Raw genomic sequence first — 27035 nt, forward strand, 5'->3', positions numbered from 1 at the left:
TGCAATGTTTAGTGATTGTTTTATTAAATGCAGAAATATCTGCTCAACTTCGTACCCATTCTGATTTAAAGTGCAACAATTAAATCTGATAGCTCTTGTACATCCATATTTTGCAAGTGTTGTTCCTAGAATACATGTCGTTCAGATTATGCCTTGCATTTGTAAAATGTCATTTTTTTAGTACCGTTTTGCTTTATTAACTAAAATAAACTGTACAAAAAGCTGTAGTTACATTAGCTTTGAACAATGTAGAATACACGTTCTCTGCCAAACTTTAGTGTGCAAACATTTTACATTTTTTAAAGTGACAAAATTAAGCCAACCTTGAAGTCAGAGTTCATTACTACATTACAAAACAGGAGACTAGATATGGCAAAAGAAATTTCCCACTGAAATCAACACCATTGTATAATTTTATTTCTAATTCTTAAAAAAATATAAATGAATTTAGAAGAGAATCACAGTATAAGGGCCCTAACATATTAGACCATTACAAGGTACATAAAAATAGAAGACACAGATTTCTTTGAAACTTTAATCCTTTGATTAAGCAGCAAGCATATCACTCTCCAGGCAAACACTGCTTAAAACAAACCCTACCCCCCAAAACAGGACGTGCAAACTGTATGCACATATTCTGCAAAGCACACAATAAAGACATTTTGCTATGTACATACTTATTTAGTACTACAAATGCTAGGAGTTCCCTACTGTGTGCTACAGTGTATGCAAATTAAGAAATACTACCCTACCTATCTCTGACCCTCCCTCCCCCCTTCAAATACAGCACCTTTGCCCAGTTATAGAATATTTAAACAAGATTAAACGGAATTACAATGTACTGAACAGTTTTATAGCAGTTGGTGGTGGCCAACTGTACTGTAACACCCAACATTCTGCATACTGAAGTCTATCGACAAGAGACAAGACAAAAATTAGCAAAGGTACAATACACACACCTGGGAGACTCAATGATAAAAACAAAATAGAAAAGAAAAAAAATCCTGAAGATGAATCTTATCACTGTTAACAATTAAACTGAGATACTTAGGATGTCAAAATGTGCCAGCTTAGTTTTGTATTGGTTTTAAAGACCAGAGAGGAGCCAGATTTGTGTGTAGGGGACACTTAAGACTTATGACTCCCAGAACACAAGTTTCCGTGGCCATGAATTCCTTGATGCTTGTATTATAATGCTGCTTTTCTTAGACAGAAGGTCATCTGATGCACATGTAGTGGCTAAGCATCTACTCTGATGCAAAAGAAAATTTGTAAGATTTGTATTTGTACAACACCTCAGCACACCAGTGAAAGCTGTTCAGAAAGAAAAATCTCTCAAGTATGATCTGAAAATATTTTTAAAAGAAGAACTAAAACATAAAGGTCAACACTAACTGCAATTCAGGCTACAACTATCAAATCTTAATACTAGATTTTCAAATTAAATAGGATCTGATAGTATACGAACTTCCCTTTCCACATAAAAAAAAGACCTTACCCAGCTGCTAAACTAATTGTTAGTCCATCCAATTTGTCTGTGAAAAAGCATAGGGAGAGTACAATCCATTTTCAAGTAAATCTCATTTTAGTCAAGAGCAAATCTAGTTAATAACAAAACGGATTTAAAAGAATTTTCAAACATCATTTCAGCTATAAGCAAAAATAATTTTCTAAATAGTATGACAGTCAACATAGATGTTATTACATAGTCAAGAATGCCTTATTTTTCAATAGCTTAATTCAGATCAAAAAGTTTCAAACAGTGCTACTCAAGTTTGGAGCCTGGTTTACTTGGAGGGTAGAGGCATCTACTTTAAAAAAAAAAAAAAATTGACACCCCCCGCCCCCTAAACACTGCTGGGCATCAATCAAGACTTCAGACAAAAATGCAGTGAAATGAGTTTCTTTCAAACTCCTAAAATTTGGAAGCACTAATTAACACCCAAATGCAGGTTTTACTGAGTCAATAAAATAAAACAAACACCCCACCCCTCCTCCATGCTCTCAACTCAGCTTTTTTTGCTGAGAAACATATCAGGAATCAGAGATAATCACTTAACAGTAAGACTGGGTTGGCAGGAGGTAACTACTATCATGATTTTCTACCAGCACCACCAGTGTCTATACTTCCCTCATTAATTCTTAGGCAAGACATTAATGATTTAACATACACGAACTGCAGACTGTCATTCTCAGAGGAATGAACTTTTACTGTACTTACATTAGAAGAATTAGTGGAATAACAAATTAAATTAATGGTTCTTGCTAGATGATTCCTCTCCTGTCAACCCCCTGGGTGGTGGAAGCTGCTGCCTCTCTACCCTGCCCAGCCCACAAGAGCAATTGCAGCAGGAAACTGGACTCCTGTTTTCAGTTAAATTCTGTGAGTAGAACACGCATGAGATTTAATAAGTTTGGTACAACAGCTCATTGAGTCTTCAGAATACTCTGAAGGAGGAGTATTTAATGAGCCACTACCTTTTTAAATAAGAAAAAGTGTTCTGGGAAAAACATGAAGAGAAGAAACATCTACATTTTACAAGTGTGTGAAATGCTTCTACCATTACCTAAACGGGGCCAAAAATTCCGAACCTAAAACTGTTATTTTCATTCACTAAAAGGTAAAAAAAAACAACGGGGGGGCCAAAAATTCACACACACAAAAAAACCCAACACTATATTAAAGTCTCCTACAATATTATCTATTCCTAGATTTGCCAGACTACTTTCCTGTAGTTAGATGCTTGACTATAAAGAACTGTAATAAAATAAATAGAGTAAAAATCAGTTAAACAAAATCTTGGTGTGTTGAACGTTTATTCATTTAAGAAGTTAGCTTCCTTCAACAGTTATTCGTATAGAGGAGGGCTGCATTGTAGGCATTGTTCTGCTGTACAAGTCTTCGGCATAAAAATATTTTTATACAGGTGGTCATTCACGTTGTTCCGTTTCTAGTTATTAGCTTGCTCCTCTGGGAAACTGGTCTGATACCTGTGAAGGCTTGCTCTTTTCTCCCCTTCATTATTTGGAAAAAAAAAGTACACTGATACAATTTTTCAGATGTGGGAGTTAGCATAATTCTGCTTTATTTCTTCAGTGCAGAGTAGACTGAGATTCTGTCTGAATTCCAATAAGCGAGGGTGGCTGCTGGCCACTAACCGTGGTTAGCACTGGCCTTGGGTTTAGACGAGGAGGCATGGAATTAGCTGGGCGGATGAGCGGTGGGGGAGGCTGATTTAGAGTCGGCCGGGGCTGAATGAATCGCGCCTGCTGTTGAAGTGGTGGAGGCTGACGATGGAGAGCAGGAGCAGCAGGAAGTGCTGGACGAAGTAACGGGGGCGGCTGATTTAAAGTTGCCATGGGAGCGGCAGGTGCTGGAGCAGATGCCTGTGCTGGAGGTGAAGGGCCTAAACACTGAGTGGCCGGAGTGCTTTGTGCCTGCACAAAGGACAAAGACAAGACTGCATGAACAGCCATCCCAGCCAGAACGTGACGTAGTTGGGCTGCCACTGTCCACTACACAGGAAACAGCATTTAAAAAAATAAAACCAAAGAACTGAGAAGTTATTGAAAAGAAATCATCAACCAAAACATTATAGACAGCAGAACTAAAAATATTTATGAAGCAAGTCTTCTTCTAGAACAAGAACTGTATTTTAACAATAAAACAATAATGTGATTGTCACTATCAAAGGTGCAGTCCTGCTCCCAGCTGGTTAACGACATTGGCTGAAGTTCTAAGCAAGCTCATCATCATTCTTTAGAATGCGGTTTGCCACTCCACACCAGTTAACCTTACATTTTATCACTAAATAAAATGCTGTTCCTCAACCCATGCTTACTTATTTCTGGTACACAAAACACACCTCATCTTCTTCATCAGTGCTCTTTCCTGATGGCACATTAGAAGTATTTTTTGTGTCCTCCCCTAAAGCAGAAGCATCACCATTAGAAGCCAGGGTTCCTTGTTCCGCTTCCCATTCCTGCAATACCTCCTCTAAGTTAAACCGACGCCTGTAGTTTACAAAGAAGTTCTTCACTTGGCCAACAGTCTTGTTGCCAATTACATCTGCAATAGCTTGAAAATCTTTACCATATTTTCGGACACCTGGAAGGCAAAGTAAATAACATAGCTGTGAAGAATCAGTCAGACACAGCTACGTGTGATGTATTTATAGAGAGAACCTATGGGACCTGCAAACCAAGGACTCACTAATTAGGAGGAATTCTCAATTAGAAGAAGGGCCTCAATTTCCATTAAAACATAGTAATTTTTAATTGCATAGCTATCAACATACAAATCAAGAACTTGGTTAAAAGGTCATTCATTTGAAAGGTCATTCTCATTTTCTTAAGAGATCCTGGCTTACTCACCAAGCCTCTCAGCCTAAAACCACAGAACTCTGGCATCAGACAAATAAAGTACGTCCTTCAGTGTGCTCGCAGTAAGGGCAGAAGCCCAAGACAAACTCAAAATGAGAGGAAGGGGGACCAAGCATGTGTGTATAGCTGTAAACAGGGTATAACACTAGAAGTGTCAAGTGACAAACATTGATATCTTCTACAGGTTCCCCACAGGTGAGCTGCACACAGATGTTTCTTTTCCCACAACCAGAGCAGAAGGACTGGCACAGGGCAGCAGCTACTGGACAAAGCACGGGGCAGAAGGAGGGGCACAGTTATGTCACAATACACTGCTCATTCTTGCACTTATGACATGCTCTCTTGTGAGGCTATGCAGAGCAACTGGCAAGAATTCACCTGATCAAGTTGTTTTGAAGCTTTCATTCACTGTTTGAACTGGGTAGAAAAATCTGGGGGTTTGGGACAACCATCTTGGAGAATGTAAATATATACATAAGCTGCTGGTGTCATAGTTTATAAGATGGCCCAGACAAGCCTCCAGGATCAAATCCCCCAGTGAGAAGCAGCATGACAGGAGATCTTTGTGTCATTCTTTTCATTCATTTTTGTATTGACAGCAGTAGTCACTTTTGTTTACAAGCACTTTGCAAGAAAATCCCAACAAGTACTTTAAAAAAAGTTCTAAACCTATATTTGCATATAACACAAAACCCCTTGAGCAAAACATTCCATAATTTTAAACCCAAAATTGGAATTTTAATACAAAGTGCATTGATTTTGATTTTGTTATATTTAGAGTATGCATCTAGTTCCTCCTCTCTCCTGCTTAAGAGAAAAAAAAATCCTCAAAGTCTCCCACATCCCAGAACATAGCTTTTAGCTGCACAAAGTATATTTTTAATTACAAATGTCCAAAAGTTTGGAGACTAAAAGAAATAAAACAGTTTTATTCCAGAGTGAGTAAACAGAAGACTCATTTTTTTGCTCTCAGCTACACATGAGTGAATTACAATTTGACTTTTCCTGTGAAGCTCCTGATAACTAAACTCATTCAGAACATATTACAGTGCTTAGAGGACAGGCACTCTGTCTCATTGCAGGAAGAGAAATTTATGCCTGATTTCATGCCTCACTTCAGAAAGTGAAGCAAAGGATTCAGAAAGTGAGAGTTGTTTCAAATCTGAAAGCTATGTTAGTTTTCAACTAAATTGTGAAGAGTGTGACCTTCAGCTTGTTCTGCTCTTTTCTACTGTCCTCATTATTAGGCATTTCTGATGTGCTAATGCACACTCACTGCAATTTAAAAGAGAAGTTCAGCTCCAGGATAGTAATGATTTCTGTACTGAAGCTGATGTTTCAACTGTCAAGAGCCCAGCTACATTATTTAAGATATTTTTTGGGGCATATAAAAGAATACAACCACCCTGATTGCAAGAACCTTGTAAAGATTGCAGAATCACGTGGGAGGGCATGTATCTAGGCAAAGCAAAGACAGATTTGGCTCTGTGCTTTATCAGTTGTGCAAAGTATCAGCTATACTCCCTAAAAGCTGTGTGCACCCAGGGAACAGTCCCTCCAGTGTCTTAATATTCTTTGACTGACCTACCATGACTACCCTTACTAATTTATAATGAGCATTAAATTTTCACTGCAACATATCTAACAACCTGTACAGTTAATCAAGTGAACAAAGTGCCCAGCAGAACAGAGCACATTTCTATTTCAAACCTAATTCAGACTTTCAGTGATTTCAGCCTTTTCTGTTACTATGCTGTCTATACTTCTTTCCTTCCTTAATTTGCAAAACAACTGAGCCTCTTGGCTAACTTAACTAAAGTTGTCAAAAATAAGGTCTTAATGCCTATTTCTGAGCAAACAGCTTGGAAACAATGTATCTTGCCTTCAATGAGAAAAAACCTAAGGAAAATAAAGTTTCCTTAGTTTAGCTACATGCAGCATTACTCATCTCGGATTCTTTTCGGAATTGTTGTTAACTACTGCTCTAGCATTACCACAATACTTCTACAGAATGATGTAGTAAAATCCTTTCAAGCTGCATCAGAAATAGAGGAAATTCACTGCATGTTTGTGAAAGTTTTAAGTATAAGGTGCTGGCATGTCTCTAAGAGTTGATGCCAACCCATCATCCCTGTCAAGCTGGTGCACATTACTTACACATCCTTATGCAAATTCAGGGCTAAACACCACCCAAATTATTTCTCCAGTGCTTAATCCATTATTCAACAAAACCAATTTTATTAGGTTGCTGAAAGTGAAGTTCGAAAACGCATGGTCACTTCACATGTATGAATGTTTTTCTCCCGGCTCATTTGAAAGTAGTCCTGATCACGGGAATCCTTCAAGCTCTTCAAAACTTCACCCAGCTGCAAAGGTGCACTGGAACACGTGAATGCTCTTGCTTGATTACAGTGTTTCATCTTGAAAATGTCTAACTCAGAGAAACTCATAAATCTAAGTTTGATGCTGTCTAAAGTGCTTAATGCTGAACAGCACAGCAAACACCAAGAGGCACACAGAATATCAGTCTGGGTCCCAAGCAATACAGTACAGCACTACAACGAGGCAGGAATAGTTAACGGCAACCTCTGGGTCATGAGAGCTGCAGTTTCACTGTGATGGGAATTACAGTGCTCCCAGCAATCTTACACAGAGTTAGATCCCAGTTGTCCCAACTGTTTTCCACTGCAATGCCAAGATAGTCATGCACACTGCTTTTCAATTCCAATTTTGTTGTCTTGAACAAGAGTTAAAACATTTTTATAATTGCATTTTTATATGGCCAAGATCTTAGTTTGAAAATATGATCATGCTCGTACGTTTCTATACATGAAGTCTGTAATTTAAGAACACTATCTGATGAACTAGCCCATTACATTCAATAACTATTCAGACAAGGCTGAAGTGTTACCTGATATATTTGCAGTACAATTTATCGGTTCAGAGATCGTAAGTCTGAGTCCACAACCCCACCTATGCTGCTTTTAAGATGACACACAGTTCTACATGAAGATGGTTTTTTAATTACCCCCTCTTCAGTTACTGGCAATGTCTTAAGATTAGCCCACAGATAAGAAGAGTTTTTTCATGTTTAGGAAAAACAGTATCAAAATTATATTACTACAGATTATTTTTATGATTTCCATGGTTGGATTTAATGCCCAAATTGAAGTGAACAAATCACAGAAGTGTCACCTACCTGCATAATGCTTATGATCTTTGTAAAATTATTAGAAACATATGCCAAAATGTATCAATACATTTGATGAAATAAATCTATTTTAAATGTACAAACTAAGTGTCCCCATGCTCAAGTTAACTTTCAAGTTCAAGCCTAACAAACATTATGGTAGCTTTTAGTACAGCAACCATGGCTACCTTCTTCTAAAAACAAGCAATTATTATGAAGCAAAAGATTAAGGTCCTTTAGCCTGAGGGATAGAGGTTAATACCTACAGCACTCTTCATTTCAGGAGGGAGAGACTACTAGAGGGCAGTAGGTAATGGAGGGATAATAAGAATACTTTGTTTCTGACATTAAGGTTCTGTCCCATTTCCATTTTAGACAGTGACAAAGAAAAGGGACTATTAAGGAAACAATACATATAAGAAACACATGTAAATTCAATGAAAACAGATTTCTTCCACAAAGGCTGATTTCTCACCCTACCCTTAAGTACTGCAGCTGACTAGCTTTATAAAACACAAAACATCCCCTAGGGAAGAAATCAGAAGACTAAAACTCTCCAAGGAGTCACCACCAACCCTTGCTCTCTTTTGCCCATCCTCCAGTTTTATTATTTATCTTGTCAGTGCCATAGCTTAACAAAAGCTGAACATATTCTTACAACTTCCCAAACTGACGCTCAGTGAGAACTCTGGTAACTAAACTATGAAAAGCCAAGATGGCTACAAACCTTTCATGCTAAGGCAGGCACAATGACCCTGGATTTCCCCCACTTCCCCAGCAAGCATTCTACTTACTAGATTATCATAGACAGGTATCTCCTTCAGTTGCATTTGGGAACAAAATTATGATCTATTTAGCAATACTGAGAGGATGAACTTGGGAATCCAAGCCTGAAGCATGTAAGTTGAAAGGCAAGACTTCAGACATCTGACTAATAACTTCCAGGTATGGCACACCTGAGAGCTTTTCACTGATACCCTGACCCACTGAACATTTTATACTAAAATTCAGTTTTTCAATTTAGAGGTAGAGAATACAGAGAAATAAAGCAGATATATCATCTTTATAAAAGATAATTCGTAGAAGTGAGTCAATATATAGTGTCTTCAAGACAGAATCTCCAGGTATTTCCCTTACATGTTCCTTGATTGGGCAGTGCATGTTAAAGCAAGACAGGAGTCAGTTTTCCTTCATATAAATGAAATAAATGCAATTTAGCTGTATGAATAGCCTACTAGAAAATGTTTGGGTTTTTTTTTCCAATAAGACTTAGTCAAGTATCCATATCCAGCTTCAGACTCTTAAAAGGCCTCTACTGTGGCTGTATAAAGATATCTGCTCTTTTATTCCCTCACAAACAGAGAGAGCAACTGTAAAGCAGATTTACTTCTGGTTTTTCCTACTTTAGAATATAGAAATGTCTTAAATGTTTGCTTCAAATTTTATTACTTTAACAATTACTTCAGTCTTCCACTTTAGAGAAAGTCATATAAGGTGATTTAGAAGATGTCTTTTTAGAAGGGACTTTTTGGTACTATACAGTTTTTAAACCCTGCTTAGTTTTTCTCTTTGGGATTTAATATGGGTTAACAGAAAGAGTAGTGTCATGTTGCTTTCATGAATGCCCTAAATATTCTCCCTAGTTTTACTACTTTCCCAGTGACCAGATGAAGTTTAGCTTTTCATTAGAGGGAAATACAAACATAAGCCTGAGTACCTCTGCAAATCCTTTGAATCAGATTTCAACTTGCTGCTACTATTAACATACCTTGTACTGCAAGAAGCTGCTCTTCTGTGGTCCAACGGGCATTGATTTTCTGATTAGACTATTAAAATTAGAAAAATGGCACAAAGATCATTAAATTGTTTCAACAGCTGCAAAATATCTGAGCAATATATTTTACTTGCACTACATTTTGCAAAGTAGGTAAAAGTCTCTTGCTTATAAACCATAAATTTGTAGTTTAAGATTGTTTTCATGAAGAGGTAGTAGTATTTATGAATTTGAGCTTAAAACTATAACAGTACTTTTTCCTCTGTTTTATTACAGTTCTTACTATCAGCTATACCATAACTTATGCACAAGCTAATGATCTTTATGCAGACAAAATTTGAATTTATAGTTACATTTATCTAAACTATTAGGACTTGGTGACTAGAATGTTTTGCATTTATGTTTCATATCCAAGCCTTTAAAACCAGCCAAGAGAGAACTTCAGTAGTAATAAATCATTCACTTCAGATGCCCAAATGTATATATAGCCATGTTTTCCCATAGAACACAGAATTTATTGCTGGCAATCTACACTACCTATTTTTAATCCAAAAAAACCCCCCATGTATCAGGACTCAATTTCAGCTCCCTCTTATTATGAACAGACATGACATTTCAGTTTTTTCTCTTTCGTTATTCAGCCAGTTGCCATAAAAAAGCCTACAACTGATTTCTTGTAAAGGAGCCAGACTCACCCCTACATGTAACTCTATGGATCCTGTTTGAGCTGCTGCTGAAATGCAAACACTGCACTGCAGCAAAACATTTCTGCAGCTTCCCATTAATGTAAGTGCAAGGCCACAAGTTTTAATATTTATTCTGATTTACCTCAGGAGGTTTGAATTCTTCAATCCCGCCTTCCATTTTCTGTTTAAGTGCACTGTTTACTTGCTTAGCATTTTGAACCTTGGTCAAAAACAACAAAGTTAATCAGCTCCACAAAGAAAGTTGGTCACTTTACACATATATCTTCACTAGGATTGCCACAAGTGTACCTCCTAAGTTAGAAAGAGAAATATTATGGTTTAAGGCTTCACTACTTTTAATTGTTTAAAAAAAAAAAAAAGCCACAGCACAGTTTACTATGGAGAAAAAATATTTAAGCCAGTCTTTCAAAAGAACAGTTTGTCTGCAAGAATATTAAAAGTTGGACACAACAAGCAAGTTCTGATAATGATATATATGCTCCTGAAGAATGCAGAATACTCTAGACACAACTTAATTCTTAGAAATGTGAGATGTACTGCACACATTAACTTATTAATTTCTTCCTTCTCAAAAAAAATAATATTCATAAAATGCTTCCAGTTAACACCTTCTGACAGACTTTGTTTATTGACCTTAGACCATTCTGATTTTCTTTAAAGGTGACTGTTGAAATTATTTTAAATATTCCTTAGTCTGTAAAAAGGACAGAGCTTCCAAACTATGTATATACATATCTACGAACCACTTAAATCTGACAGTGATGCACACAAGGTAACATAGGTAAGAAAATAGTTTTGCATACTATGGTGCACAGCTATTACAAGTGTTCTTAAGTATGGACACAAAAGTAGACAACTCAGTGGGAGATTCCAAAGGCTGCATCTCTGAGATCACTGCAAGAAAAAAAAAGAGAAACACAACCTCAAGGCTGTAACTCACCTACACTTAGGCTAAAGAGTGAAACCCACCTATGCTATTTAGCCCCAGAGTCCTGCTGTGACAGAAAGAAGCATATTTCTCCTGTAAAAGAATGTAAGGGAGCAAAACCCCCATGAAACCCTTTATTCGCTCCAGGATTTTGCAACATGGCAGCTGTATAGGGAGGCAAAAATTCCAGGAGATAAGCCTTAACTTTGTAGCCTCATCGCCCCTAGAAAATAAGCATGCACATACTCCTGTACCCTTAGAACCTGAATAGATTCCACATTTCAACTTTAAATGCCAAATTTTAACTTCTTCATGCAAAGGACGCAGGCAATTGTCCTCTTAAAGGTGAAGACTACAAAGCTTTTCTAAATTTAATAAGAAGTAGAAAACTTATCAATTCAGAGAAGTAACTAGGCCCATGATTTCTACACACCTCCCATATTTTCATGGTATGTGGGGAAGGACATCCAGAAAAACAGTTACAATTTAAAGCATAACAAATGTAACTTCCTCTGTGTCACTGGCCTTATTCTCACTTGTCACAGAAATACTTTTAACAAAGCTAAAAAAAAAAAAAAAATTATATATGACTTTAGATTTTTTCCTGTCCCCAAATCTGTAGCACTGTTTTTATGCCACACTTCCACCCACCCATTTTTTTTTTTAATTAAAACAAGAAGTCATCTTGCTTCATTTTATCCAAAAGAGCAGATGAACGTAAAAAATAAAACCAAAGAATAGCTAGTGTCCAGCATTTCTGGTGATAACTGTGGAATAAAATGAGGAAGACTCACATTAAAGAAGCTTCAGAATCTTCACAGATAATCTTCAAAACCATTACAATCAGAACAATCTGAGATGAAAAAAAAAACCAAGACCAATAACCCATGGTACCTGTCGCTTTAACGAGATTAGTTCCATATCCAGCTGTCTAAGAATTGTGTTGGCTGCATTGGGACTACAGGAAACAGCTATCACATCTTCCTGGGTCAGGTACATGCCTTTTGGTGGACGGCATTTGGAACGCTGAGAATGGTGGCGATGCTGCAAGCTCTGATACTCTCTTCTACCCAGACCTATTTTGCTGGTCTGAACAGGCTGCTCATTATTGCCCTTTAATTTACAAGAAATAAATCATTAAAGAATAACAGTATCTTGTATGCAACTTCATAAAGTACCACGTAGCATTGTAATGTCAAATTTATGACAAAGAAAACCTAAGCTAACATCCTCCTCTGCATGTAGTATCCAAATAAGCCTTGCAGATGAGTTGATGGAGCATATCAGTCATCTGCTGGATAAGTCTGCATTAGTCTAAGCAAGGTCAGTTTTCAAAACTTTTTTTTCTAAACATGGCTGCAAATACAATAAATGTTACAGAAATCCCAGTCTGTATACTCTGAAAGAGGGCATAAATTTAGAAGCTCTTATGTGCAGAGAAGGTAAACAATATCTATCTATCTCGTGTTTAAAACAAATAATCAGTGACATTACACATTTATTTCTGATGAGATAGGAAGAGTTCAGGTAAAGATTAAGTGGGAAGAATGACAAAGTCAACCAGGACAGGCAAGACTGTAAAATAACACCTCCACCTGCTGTAAGCACTCTATAGAAAGAGATTATGCTGTTTGCTTTGGGAAGGGGGTGAGATGATTTGAGATTTGGAAGAGAGAGGATGGACGTACTTTTGCAGTTACCATAAAAATCCCCGTAATTTAGAAAACTTAAGCCTTTGTTGTCTGCCTTTTTGAAGACAAAAGGGATAGCAAAGAAGAGATAAAGTCTCTGTAACTACTGTTTTGACATGTTTGGACACCTAAACATTTCAGCCTTATCTTCAATGAGCATTGATACACAAGAGCTAGTCTGCATGTATGTGACTCCATTAGAGCAACTGATTAGGTTTCCCATAGACCAGGAACAGAGACAAAAATTACAAAAACTATTTTCTCTGCAAGGATTTTCCAATTCAAAGCAATGCTTAGTACCAGAACAGAGATGGGATTTTTAGCTACTTCAAACAGCTCCCTACTGCTCCTCCCTGCTGGCATCTGTGCAGGTTAAGAGGAGGTGGTCATCTGATCACAGCAAACAGAAAACAAAGTGCAGCAGCCATTACTATGTTCTGTAGTGTTAGTACAGATCAGCAAACAGTATTTTGTTCTACTACACTTGACCTTCTGCCATGTTCTCTTCCCAGCTAATGTAACATCTTAATCCAGTCCACAGACTTCACAGAAGCCATCTTAAAAGCACATAAGGTATGTGCACTTTCTTGGAAAATTGATATAGAGCCTTACATCTTTGACATCTAAAAGTCCCAAGATTAAGTTTACTTCTGCCTCGTTTATACCATTTGTTTTTCTGGTTCTGCACTGCTCTTCCAGTATGAAATTGCAGTTCCCTGTCTGTTCAATCAGGATTTTAATTGAAAATATTCTCTCAAGCTTTTGAATTGCCAAGCTAGAGTTTAGCTTATTTTGGTTTTCTCTGGTAACAAAGTTTCCATTGCTCTTGTATGTTCAGGCAGCCTACTCAGTTTATATTTTGCTCAGGAAGTGAAAGTACGCAAATCTTACCAGAAATACCAGATCACAAAGTTATCTTATGTAAATGCAAATAGCTCATCAGAAACTACAAACCTATTTGTCCTGTTCCTAGAAGTCTATCAACACAGTATCGTTCTGGACTGCATGTAGTGATTCAAACAGTAATGAAGTAAATTGAGCAAAATAGTCCTTATTTAGACATGGTTTGGGCAGCAACTCCAATCATTAGATTGCAAGAACATTGTTACAACAGCAGAATGAAATGTAAAAAGGTTCACTGTTAGACCTTGTGATATCTCAAGTTCTAAAAAAACATACCCTCACATATTAAAAAAATAATCTCTAACTCTTTTACAGAAAGGGGTAATTGTAATTGTCCTTTTTTTTTTCCTCCATAAGGCAGCTAGATAAAGCGAGACATTGAAGGTCACTGCAAAGCTCAGAACAGAATCTAAACCTATATAATTTTTGTTAGAACTGCAATGTTTTATTAATAATCCTAGATACCACTTTCTGGGAGTGTTAAAGTTTTGCACTACCTTCTCCTCTCACTCTCAAGAAGCATGAACTGTCACATTTAGGAAAATCACAAGTGTTTTAAGTTGATCAAGGAAACAATCAAATGTTTACATACTTTAATGTGTTCTTCTAGTCTTGTTCATAAATACCCTAATAAATACCTTTCAAAAAGAACCCCAAAAAATCCTCCAAACCTGAACATACCCAAACAAGGCATTCATCTGTAAAGCTAACGGTAAGTGCTCATTAAGATGACAAAAATGTTTTTCTCTACATTTATTAGTAGAAAGCATCTCAGTAAAGTCACATATTAGCTGAAATGCATTGGCTCACTGTGGCTTCGAACAAACAACAAGAGTTGTTCTTAGAGAAACGTAATTTAATTTTAAAATGAAAAGAAAACATTTTCATTCAAATAATTCACCACCAGTAAAATTGTAAACATATTAACAAGACAGATGCAGGGGAAATACTGTTTTACCAGGTTGCCAGAGCAAACACTTCTCATAAAACTTGAAGGTCTCTCAGGACACAGTGGAGGTAACAAGACATGCATTTACATCTCCAAAACAAAAATATATGATAAAATTTTGTTTCAATAAGAAGTTGTCAAGATCTCTATCACTTAAAGACCCTGAAATTTCAGCAGGCTGCAAGCTAAACCTCTGTACTACAACTCATTCTTCACAACAACACATTCACAGAAATCAAACCAACATTCACCATTAAGCAATTTGTTACCTCCTTTTTGGCTTCTTTTTTGGGATCATAATCACTATCATTTCCATCCATGGGATGAGCTTCTTCTACATCATCATCACTAAGGACAGATTATAAAAAAAAAAAATGGTCATTTTATCTACTTTTTAAACCCAAATATATATATCTGTACCAGGGTAAGACAATTATCTACTCTAAGTACATGACATGTCAAAATTATTTGTAGTTTTCAGAAGACAGCTGTTACAAGCATATTTTCTTCATTAAATTCCAGGAATGATTATGATAAACAAGCAATACTAAACTACAGTTTCAAAGTTACTTTAAGCAGTGCTGGTACCGCTGCCAAAAACTTCGGTGTCAGTTTTCTTTAATTCGACACCTGTGCCAGTGTGAACACTTACATGGTCAGCTATGCCAAGCCTAGAAATAACCTTTCATTTGCCTCATTAGTTTTAATTGATCAATTTTCAAACCACTGCACCAGGTGAATAAACCCCTTTTGAAGTCTGTGGGGAGCAAAAGAGCACAATATATGATGGGAAAGTGCGGAAAGTGTGGGACTACTTTTTCACCGAAGTGCTCAAAACCTAGCAGTCTGGGGGAGGGAAATGAAATCTGCTGAATTCAAAGAGAAAATGTTGAAAAGTCAACTTAGTCGAGTCCAATCCAGTCATTCTGACAATATAATTTCCAAATAAATTCATGCAAAAACACACTAAAAATTTCTAATTATTATCAAAACCCCCCAAAATGTTGTAGTAGAAGCAAACTGATTTTAGCCTGTAATTGTTCAAAAATAAGGTTATTAAACAAGAACATGAATTTTAGATTTCAGGAGTTATTTTCAGTAACATATTAGAAAGACCCTTTTGCTCCAGTTATGCAGTTTTCCATAGACATAAAATTATACTTTCCAATATAAAACATAGATTATGTTACTTATATATTCAACACATTAAATCACCTTTTAAGAAGAGCAAGTTAATACTCAAGTATACTAAGCACAATATAACTTGAATTTCATAGTAACTAGGGGAAATGTTATTCCCTTCTAGGCATGACAACAAAACTATTTTGAGCTCCAATTCTCTCTGCCTAATAGCACTTCTAAGTCTCCTAAAAGGAGAATTTATATAAAGTTGTTATAAAACAATACTTGGGCATTCTAATCACTACATCTGTTTACAAGGGTTGATCTTTCAGTTTTAATTCCATCTTAGTTCAAAAAAAATCCAAAAAAAAACCCCCCCAAAAAAAAAAACCAACCAGAAAAAACACACTCTCCTCCCCATACAGTAATATAAGGTTAGACTTCTCAAACTAAGTATTATTTCTAAACCACATACCCAGACTTCAGGGTTTTTTAAATCCTTGTTTTTACACTTATCCATTAAAACACTCCAATCTGTTATTACCACTCACACAGATTGGAGTGATAGTTCTTAAAGCACAGGCACCAAGCCCCTTGGTAAAATCAGAGACATCACAACAGATGCTAAGACCTAAAAAACATGGTTCATACTGAAACATAATGGCTAGAAATTATTCCCCATCTCTACTTTGGAAGACTTTAGTCTCTGGTTAGCTACTTAAGAACCTATAACTTACCTGTCACCTTGATTATTTCTATTAGCTAGTTTTCGAGCCTGCCGATCCATCAAACTTGTCCTAGACCGAGTTTTTTTCCAAGAATAGTAATATTTTACAAGGCTTGCAATGGTCTTGTCTGGAAGCTAGAAGAATTCATTAACATATTAACACTTTTAAAATTAAAATTCCACCCAAAATTATAATTCTGCTCTGTTTACAGTTACCTTTAACAAAATACTTTAAGTGCAATGATAAGATGGAAAGCAGGGATGTATTTCATGCACATTTTTAAAAAGGGGGGGGGAAGGATTTTTCATTAGGGTGAAAAATTGTATGTCCAAGAGAAATGATGAAATTACATTAAATCACTTATTCAAGGTTCTTTCTAAAGCTTTTACACAGAAATCAACATGAAGTTTCAGCCCAAGAGGAGAGTTTGTTCTAGCGCATCTGAGCTATTTAGTGCTTCTGATTAAGATATTACTTTACCATTTGCTGGATCCTGTGAAAGCTCTTTCCATGGAAGCTAAATGCTTGTTCAAATAGGACTTTATCTTCAACTGTCCATTCATCAGGGAAAGGAGTGAAGTTAGGGAGATCAGCAAGGGACTTCTCAATATTGTGTTTATGCCAGAACAACATGCCGAGAGCCTTTGAAAAGAAATAGTCCCTCTTTGGATTAAGTCAACTTTCTAAAATGTTGAGACAAGCTAAATAAAACCAGATGATTTATTTATTTAGAATAAAATTTGACTATCAGAACCCCTTCTCAAAATATATTTACAATTTTACTGGCTTTTTACTGTAGGTTACAAAATTCTCTTTAGAGACAGTGGGCACATCTGCACTTTATTAATGTTATGAAAGCCAGACAATTTAAGGTTGGCATGGCAGCAGTAATTCTAGAGTAGCATAAACTAGGCCGAGAGGCTCAAATCTGACCTGTTTTCTTACTTGATAAGCATGTATCACCTACACAGTTCCTTACAGGCCTTTATTACCAGCCCACTCAAAAAAGAAAATAAAAATACTTTTCAGCAGCCAGAGGATCATCCAAAATGCAAGTCTGAAAGTTCAAAGTGAGAGTGGTCTTTCTACAACTCTCCAATCCACAAATAACAGCACGGCCACTTCCATGTCATGTGCACCTATCGAGGAACGGAAATTTAAATATACTTTCTTACATAATTTCATTTCTTGATATTCTAAAAGAATTTTATGTTCATTAGGCTTTCTGCCAGGGAACCATTGACAGATTTGGCCAAGTCTGGCATGGGAATTGGGAAATGTAATCTACTCAGTTTCAATCATCCAGCACAGACATGATCACCATTCGTCTTTCTAACCCCCTGATTTCACACCTTCCAATAACCTGGACATAGCAAACCTCTTTTCTTGTTAAAATGGCAAGTGACAAGCACCTCTTGCAAAGATAATTTCTATTCCACTGTGAACAGTCCATAAATATTTTGTACCAAAAGTTATTTTGAAAATTCATCTCTTTTAGGCTCGGGATCCATCAGTTTTCTCTCTTGCCTAACAAAAGTCAAGCCATAAATGAACATCACGAGACTGCAGGTATTCTGAACATTGTAACAGTGGCAGCCTCTTTTTCAGACAGCAGTTCATGAGCAAGTCTTTGCTGTTATGAGCTTCCATCCTCCAAAACTTGATCATACAACTTGGTTTCACTTGCACATCACGTATTTTTTCACAATAGGTAACCTCACTTTTACATAAATTGGTTAATTGATGAAGAAAATTGTAATAAAACTAAGTGCAGATCAGTAAAGTTTTATCCTTACTTTTTAAGGAATGGTGACTGAAGGCTGTTAAATGAAAAGTGAATTTGTTACTTTCAAACATAGACTTTGAGTCTGTTTTCCTGCCTCTGAAAAAATGACTCAAAATTGGTTTGTCTTTTTTTTTAAATATGCAAGAAACCTTTTCAGTACCATCCCTATCACAATTAATGGCTCAAAATTGTACCATATTTGTATTCTAATGTTAAACATTAAATTCGTAAGCTGCTTCCCTAAGAAATTCTTTAGCTAAATATACACACACAATTGCATGACATGCCCAGTGTATCAAGAAACATACCAAACCTTTCAAAAGTGCACATTACAAGCTGAGCATGTCATGAAAACAAAGAGCTCAATCTTTTGCAGAGAATCCAGACCACAACTGTATGCAGATCCATTTAACTGCAGTGTTTGCTGCCGTGCCTGAAGAGAAACAGCGTTAATTAATGGTAACCAACGGGAAAAAAACCAAAAAGCGTTGTGTTACAGTTTTATATTTAAAAAAATCCTTTAAATGAGTATCCTCATTCCATAGCACTTACCTGTTCCACGTTGTATCCATGTTTTTCCTTTGCTATTGCTATATATTCATCCACTGTAACAAAGCAATGTCAGAATTATTCTTTAGTACTTTTAGTTCTGCTATGTGACACAGAATAGAACATGGGAAAACAGTCTCCCCATGCTTAAATACACTGCATAGGCCCAGATTCCCCAAAACATTAACTATAATCGTAGCTTAATTAATAATAAATAAACACACTGAATTTAATCCAACATTTTATAAACTTTTACACAAGCTCATTCTGCTTTCTTTCACATTTTTACAACAACAAAACCACAGTGGCTCAATTTATTTATTTAAAGCAGAGACTGACTGGTTATTGAAAGGCTATGCCTTTCTGGAACCCATTCCTGGGTTAGTTTTAAATTGAAATACTTCTACTGTTCATATTCCCAAGCATGTTAAAAATTAAAGAGGTCCTATGTCAATGATTATGCGTATCCTCAATATCAACATAGTTTTCAATGACCAACATTGATTTTAACTATGACATTAAGTCATTTCCCAATAGAAAATATAAAAATTTAGTAACCAGGTCTTCAAATTCACCAATAACACTTTTTTAAATCATATTTAGCCACAGCAGAACCTGCTTTGAGTTGACCACTTTCCATCATTTTGCAATTAAGTACTACTTCTTTTCAAAGAAACAAACTCTTCCCATTTACCTTCTACAGTTCACAACTAAGCGGCAACTACATAGTTGAAAGGAAGTACGATGGAGAAAACAAAATAATTATGTTCTCCTTATTCAAAGGGACAAGAGATGCCCTTGCCATGAAGTGTTGCAGCAAAGAGTTAATTGTACTTCAAAGAAACAAAGTATTTAATAATCATAGTTTTAGAGTATTTTATTTCTAACTGTTCTGCAGTAGTTGAAGGTATGTTCTCTCAAATGTAGAGGGATACAAACCTCTAACTACTGGTATTAGGTAGAAACTGTCCTGAGGACCAGGTTCTCATGGCTCCATGCTCCAAGTTTACTCCTCTGTATTACATTTGGGAAGTTCTAGCATAGGAGACAGGTTTAAACTAGATTAACCAGATAAGTGATCACATTTAGTCAGATGACTCCTGTATTTCAGGTCACTTTTGAAGGGAGAAAATGTTCAAATTTTCCTTATATGGCAGCAACAATAATTTCCCCTTTAACTGGGCCTCAACACATCTTTTCTGAATATATCCACTGCAACTCCTTCTCCTAGAAATTTAGAGCAGGAAGTTCTTGTGTTCAGATATTTTATTTTTTTATTAATAACTAAAGGTTTCACAGACACTGATGAAAATAATACAACATAGGCAGTGTGATTTGAAACAAAGACTTAACTAAAATAAGAGAAGGTGATCTTTCCTTTCCTTGGAGTTTTCTAAATTAAAAAAAAAAAAAAGAGAGAGAAGCTTTGTGTTTAATTTACTAATTTGCAATTTGACTGTGTATAAAAAAAGAGCAAACAGGCACACCAGAAACAATTTAGTTATACTTAAGCACTTAAAACCCTAAGCAGCTAAGGACTTACACTTGGCATCTGGAATATTATGATATGGAGACCATACAAGCATCCCTCCATTATCTTTATCAGTATATTTTGTGGCACCTGTAAGAAAACAAGTAAGTCTCAGTATTTCTAATTATGATCTAGAGAACAACTACGTGACAGTAAGCAAAATTCAACCATATTAGGAAGGCCAGCCCAGCTACTAAGGGGAGGAAAAAAACCCCAATCATTAATTCCACATTATCTTAAGACATCGAATGGCTGAATTTGAACATTATTCTTATGAGGTTCAAGCATAAATAAACATTGAAAAAGATCCTTGTTACCACAATTAAACCACTCAAGTGCATTGCTAAAGTTGGAAAGAATCTTATCTAGTTCCAATCCCTTCATCACAGGCAGGAAGACCTTACCCCCGTCCAACCTGGCCTTGATCACTTCCACAGATGGGACACCCATAACTTCTCTGGGTAACCTGTTCCAGTGCATCACCACCTCATGGTGAAGAATTTCTTCCTTATATCTAATCTGAATCTACCCTCTCTAAAGTTGGCAAGGATACAAAATTTAGAGGTAGTTGTCTTCCATCAGTTTTGTCTGTCTATTAGTACTTTAATGTTTATCACTATCATAGGAGTATTAGGACCTACTGTGTTAAGTTAGGCTTTCTTAAAACAAAACAAAAAATAGGTAGGAAGTAGAATACAGTCACCATCCCTGACCCCTCTTTCAACAAGGGACTATACTAACAACCATGCCAGAAATAATTTTGTTCATCTCTCTCTCTCCCTCGTTTTGATTCCGCTAACCATACAATTTTGACATTCATAGCCAACCAAATTGCAAAGCTCTAGAAAGCAGTTAGGTGTAAAAGTAATTTTTGGGTTTAGCTGGTTTGTGGTTCACCTCCACCTCAATGTAGCAAGTGAAGCAGTACAAGTTTCCTAACCTATGAGGACAGAGCAATACTGATGCAAATCCTGAAGCACTAAATCAGAGATCATTTGATTTTCAAAAACATGCTGTAAAAGTAAAGGAAATTCCCCGATACTGGAAAAATATTAATAGCTACTTTCCATTATTATTTCACAAATGGAGGCTACTACATAAAACCCCTCACAATCTATTTGTTTACAAAAGTTTATTTTGCTAAGAAATTGCTCAACAATTGGAGCATTTATACTTATGTTAGTATGAATTTCTTGAGTACTCACCCTCACTGTAACTTTCTGTGCATCCTTTTTGGAGAAAGTTTTTTTTCAGTGAAACAAATAACTTTTCACTCTATTTTAAGCTTACACGCTTGATATTTAGGCTCTACATCTTGTTGAAGCAAACAAAAAGCTAAAATCAATGCTTTGGAAAAGAGAACACCATAGTGCTTTCCCTTTATGTACTATGTTCTGTTGCTCTTCCCTCTTTAGTTTGGCAGTGTTTTGCATCTATCATCTTTGCAATCTTTAGATGCATCACGACTGTGAACTCAAAAGCAGTTACTTAGAAAAACTAAAAGAACTCATGTGTCTTCCAAAAATGAGACGTGCAAAACACATAACCTAAATGCAGCATAAACTCTGTAACAGGTCAAAAATGTACATACATTCATAAAGCACAAGTTTCAAGGCATAAGCACTACTAAACTCCAAAAAGGTTTTGGTATATAAGAACAGACACCTTAGTATAACATTCCACTTCAGAACAAAAAAGTGTGCCATTTTTAGTCATCAGGAATTTAATACTTCATGAAGAGCAACCCAAACATGCTACAGGCACAACATTTCTCTTATATACTCTTTTTATCACAAGTAAATGGCCACTACCCTGCACTCCACTCTAACTGAGATGAGGAGAAAGCAGGACCACTGGAGAACTTATTAGAATTTCTCGTTGAGAGCAAGAAATGCCTAAACTTAAGGTACTTTCAGAAAAATGGATATTGTGGATATTATCAGGTATTGAATACTCAAGTACTAAAGTGAAAAAAAAGTTTCAGAGTCATTGTGCCTGCAGGAGATCATGTATGCAGTGACACTTCCCTACTGAGGTGCCACCCTCGTGTGATGAACAAGCAGCTTCCCCCAGAACACCCCTTTTCAAAGCAGTGCTGTTACCCCAGCAGCAAACAGACAACTGTTTCCATTCAGGTGGCTCCTTCACACTGCCAAAAGGAAAGCAAGGATGACAAAGGAATAATGGGATGCATAAAGGTACCTTGAAGGAAGGCATCCTGCCCCCAACACAGGATGTCCCCAGCTGCAGTACAGGGATCTCTCCCTCTCCATATGCAGGACCATAACTTACCTTTATGAGAACATCTTCTTGCCCTTTGTGCCCTAAGCAATGCTCCCCCCATCCCACCATAAAAGCTGTGTTGTACCTCAAAAGCAACATGATCTTTATCTGCAAGATCCATTCTTGTTAGGGACAGTGGCTGGAAATACCAGGGAACATGTTAACCAGAGCGTGTTAGAAGAGTAGAGTTGTAAGCCAGTAAGGAAGACAAAGGTCAAGAGCTGCATCTGAAGTATAACAAGTCTCCCTCTGCCCAAATGCCTCATTCAAGTCCCTTAGGAAGAGGTATCTCCTAAGAGAAGCTCCTAAGAGAGCTGCTGCACCTTTCTGCCAACACCAGTTAGGAAATGAAGATGACCAGTAGGTGCTCTCCACCACTTCAGAACAGGGAAATTACAGCAGCAAACCGACGCTCTGCAAACTTCAGCTTCACATTAGAAGTTGGGTACACACGGATGGTGCAGCTCTGTGCATGACTCCAAGGACTGAGAATAAAATGATAATCCAGAAGCATACAAGATGTAATAAGGGCACCATGGGGCAGCATGGAGATTTAAAAGTATACTGATTTCCAGCATACGATGTACCATCCTCTGTTTAAGACTACGCTTTGAACTAAGCTAGGAACAAAAACACGGAAATTAACTGGAGGAAACCCCAAGTTTCTAAAAGTAAGGATTGGAAATAAGTAAATGAACAAATAAATAAAAAAAACTCAACAAAAAACAGGGAATATGAGGACAGATGGCACAAAATAAATGGAAAACATAATATACTTCACTACACCATATAATTTCAATTTAAGAAAGCTTGTTTTCATATTAGAAGGCTAAAGGGAGAAAAGTTATAAGGACACACAGAGAAATGGGTTCCATAAGTGACATTAAAAGGTATAAAATATTCTTCTTGACAGCCCCAACCTCATCTCTGAGAAGAGGGTAAATGGGAAACAAATATTTCAGCATTAAGTAAGTAAAATTCATACTAAAACCTTTGGAAAGCCCAAATCTGAGCGGAATAAACTTCTCTAGCAGCTATCTTATATGTGGATGACACAGCAGCATGGTACATTCTCCACTGTGCTTTCCAAGAGAATGCAAGCAGCCCACAACATAAGGATACATCCTGCTATATATATAGGTGGGTCAGAAAGTACAAGCAGAAACATATTCACTAAGAATACAAAGTACTATAGGAAAACCAGAAGATAAATCTGGAGGGCAGGAGATGGTGTATTAACTCAGTAAATTAGAAAAAATAAACCCCCTAAATTTCCTTATTAAAATTGTTTTTGCAGTGACAAAATTGCAGTAATATCTAATGACAATTAAAAATGCTATTTCCCTTAAGCTCTGTCTGAAGGCTTGCTTGTAAAAAGGGTATGGTGTGGGAAGTGGTAAGACAGAGTATGTTTAAACTAACTTCTAATTGCTGCTTCCAACCACAATCCACTTCTTCCAAGAAATACTGAGAAATAGTTGATCTGCTTTTTCTTAAAAAAGTATTTTTTATATAAACTCAGTTTAAAAAAATATTTACTACCATCATAACTTGATTATGAATATTTTGTTCCTCAATGCATTGTTGCAGAGCATTGCTTATGGGTATTTTTCAACACAGGCAAAGTGAGACCAAAGGATTGGTATTTATTATACTCATTTCAGTCATCTGTGTTTATCAGAGGGCTGACTGTGTCTTAGAGTTATGTCTAGTTTCATCCACCATTGATTACCTTCTCCCACCTATTTTGTTTTAAGGGGCCTAAAAAACCAGCCCTCTGAGTATCACCAATAAACACACACTCTAAAGTATCAGGTAAAGCCCTCAAAAAAGGGTATTAAAGCATTTCAAGAAGAAACATAGTTAATCAGAGATAGTGTCTGTGTCGGTATATGCAACCTAGAAGTACAATGGAGCATGTTACCTCACTTGCTACAAAAAAGTAACCTAAATGTAGCTCTAAGAGCATGGATTTGCCTTGCATTGCTTCTCTAAGAAATGATACCTCAAGACTGATCGGAAGAATAAACTCAATCAAAAAAAAAAAATCAGATGAAAGCATGAGATCTTGCTGAGATCTCCTCAGATAACCAATCCGTTAACTCGGTAAGTATGTGCTGTACTTTTACACTTGGACTTTTTTATTTATTTCATATTTTGTAAGACTTAGGTGTTCCAAAAAAAAAAGTCACTACCTTCTTGTCTTCATAATCAAAGTAGACACATTAAGAAGGACAATACTATACATTATGCCTCTAACTCAGGACTTCTTAAATAAACATCTTCATCATTAAGGAAATTGATAAAGTGAGTATATATTAGTCCCAGTTATTGGGGAAAGGGGCATTAGTTGAATTCCATCCCCCAGAAACACTTAGGAGCTCTAAAAGATCTGGTTATAAGAGAGCATAAAATTAGTTCTGCAGTTGCAATGATGTCAGTTAATGATATTATTGCATATACAGTTTACAAAATTGAAACCACAAAACCTCAGTTGCCCTACATGGGCTGAGGAGTTCCTTTAATCAAAAGAAAAACAAACCCTATGTGTTTTTCTAATTTAAGTTGCCTGTAGGAAAAACAAGCCCTGGCTGCAGGTTAGAAACAATCATTTTTATCTGTGTTTATTTTTATGTAGGCAATGTAAAAATAAAGGGTGTAAGCAGTTAGCCTTATTAACAAAGAGACCTAGACTACGTGCTCCTTCCTAGGGGAAAGGCATTCCCTTATGCCAAGATCATGCATCCATTTAATCCCACCCTCCCCCTTTCTTTCTCCCGGCCTTTTCTTCGGCCTGTGGGGCTTGCGCCCATCAAGAGGGGCTTTCTCCAGCTTTAGGAGGCACTATGTGAGCAATCCTCTTCCGGTGAGAAATCATTTGACACCAATGGAGCCCGTTTGGAGAACAGGAAAGTAGATAGGCTTCCTCTGACCACTACAGCAAAACTGATAAACGCTCCTCCGGTCTCCCCGCTCAGTGTAGTAAGGCAAGACAGCATTCTAGCGATTGACTTGCTAAAGCTGAGTACCAGGCTATGAGAGCGTACCCAGTATTCCTCGGGGCGGGGCTGGGGGGACAAGGGAGGCGGAGGAGAGCAGCTCAGCCTGCCACGGCGGGTCTAGTGAGGCTACTACAGCACACAAAACCAGGAGCAGGAGTTTCCCACCAAGCGCATCTTCCACCCAGCGCCTCCAGCACGCAGCCAAGGTCTGCTCCGCTTCCGGCAGGGCGCATCACTTCCCACCCTTGCCCGAGAACATCCATCACCCCTCGTCAAATATTTTAAAATCACCTGGTTAATGCATTATGCGCGTTACAGTCTAAGGAGGGGAAAAAAAAAAAAAAATCCAACCTTTTTCTGCTTCACCGCCTCCCGCCGGATGCACATAATGAGGCCGATAATGAAGTGAGAATCCCACTCCGCGATGCCCCCCCGCCCCCGGGCGCACGGAGCGCAGATGCTGCCCCGGCCAAGCCTCCCGCCGCCGGCACCGGATCGCCGACACAAAGGCTCAAAAGCAACCTAAATACAACCCCGCGGCCGCCGCCGCCGCCGGGGAGCGCCGAGCCGAGCCCGCCCCGGCACCGAGCCCACCCCTCCCGCCTCGGGAGATGTCAGGTTACAGCCGAAAAGCCATTTACCGGGCTCGAAGTCAGGAATGCGCGCCTGGTATTCCGCTCCGACCCTCATTCCTACATCTGCAAGGCAAAGGGGGGAGAGAAATTACGGGCTGGAGTGTTCCCGGGCGCCGTCCCAGCTCCCGCCGTGCGGCGGGCGGGCGGGCTGGCGGAGCCCCCGCCGCGGCCGTGCGGAATAAGCCACCTCCCCTCCCCGCCGCCGCCCCCCCGTCCGCCGCCGCCGCCGCGGATTAAGCCCCGACGACCGCCGAGGAGGGGGCAGGAGGAGGCGGAAGGGGGAGTTTATTGCAGCGGAACAATGGGGACGGCGGCGGCTCCCGGGAGACACTCCCTCCCCATCGCTGAGTACCGCGGGGGCAGCCGCGGGGCCGCGCCGCGCGCTCCCGCCCCCCCCCACGCCCCGCACACGCGCGGCCGCGGCTCGGCCGCGGCACGGACGGAGCGGCGGAGCCCCGGCTCCGGGAAGGGGAAGGGGGAGGCGGCTCGGCTCGGCTCGCCGCCCCTCCCGCCGCCTCCGCCACCCCCCCTCCCGCCGCTGGCGGGGCGGCCCCAGGCTCGCACCGTGCTCGTCGCCACTGTCGCCGCCGCCGCTCTCCGGCTCCGAGTAGTGCCCGTTGGAGGGGCTGCTGCTCTTGGCGCCGTTGGGGGCTGCCCGGCTCTTACCCCCCAAGAGCTCCGCTCCCTTCTCCATCATGCCCAGCATGCCAGAGCTGGGAGCGGGGGAGAGCGGCGGCAGCGCTGGCTGCCGAGGGGGGGAAGTTAATACGTAGCCGCCATGTTGCCCCCTCCCCGCCCCCCCCTCGGGCACCTCCTCCCCCCGACCGCCGCGCCCCCCCTCCCCCGGCGCTGGGAATCCCTCCGCGCCGGCCCG

At 38.5% G+C, this 27035-nt stretch overlaps 1 protein-coding gene across 5 annotated transcripts; it reads right to left on the reverse strand.

The window, feature by feature from the left end:
- Positions 1 to 26991, reverse strand: RCOR3 (REST corepressor 3). 5 transcript variants are annotated; one of them, XM_027641321.1, is made up of 12 exons: positions 26726 to 26989; positions 26168 to 26224; positions 20254 to 20331; positions 18714 to 18766; positions 16856 to 17017; positions 16385 to 16509; positions 14795 to 14873; positions 11877 to 12095; positions 10176 to 10253; positions 9342 to 9399; positions 3867 to 4108; positions 1 to 3438 (listed from the first exon to the last, which is right to left on the reverse strand). In XM_027641321.1, the coding sequence occupies exons 1-12, from the start codon at positions 26865 to 26867 to the stop codon at positions 3094 to 3096; spliced, it is 1638 nt and encodes a 545-aa protein (XP_027497122.1). In that variant the 5' UTR covers positions 26868 to 26989; the 3' UTR covers positions 1 to 3093. The 5 variants fall into 5 exon arrangements, with proteins under 5 accessions (XP_027497122.1, XP_027497121.1, XP_027497120.1 ...); XM_027641320.1 differs by lacking the exon at positions 3867 to 4108 and having other exon boundaries at positions 26726 to 26991; XM_027641319.1 differs by lacking the exons at positions 20254 to 20331; positions 26168 to 26224; positions 26726 to 26989 and adding an exon at positions 18475 to 18594 and having other exon boundaries at positions 18714 to 18756.
- Positions 26992 to 27035: the final 44 nt, after the last annotated feature.

The sequence above is a fragment of the Corapipo altera genome, unplaced genomic scaffold (assembly GCF_003945725.1).
Source record: "Corapipo altera isolate COAL_440 unplaced genomic scaffold, ASM394572v1 48b, whole genome shotgun sequence".
Classification (NCBI taxonomy): domain Eukaryota; kingdom Metazoa; phylum Chordata; class Aves; order Passeriformes; family Pipridae; genus Corapipo; species Corapipo altera.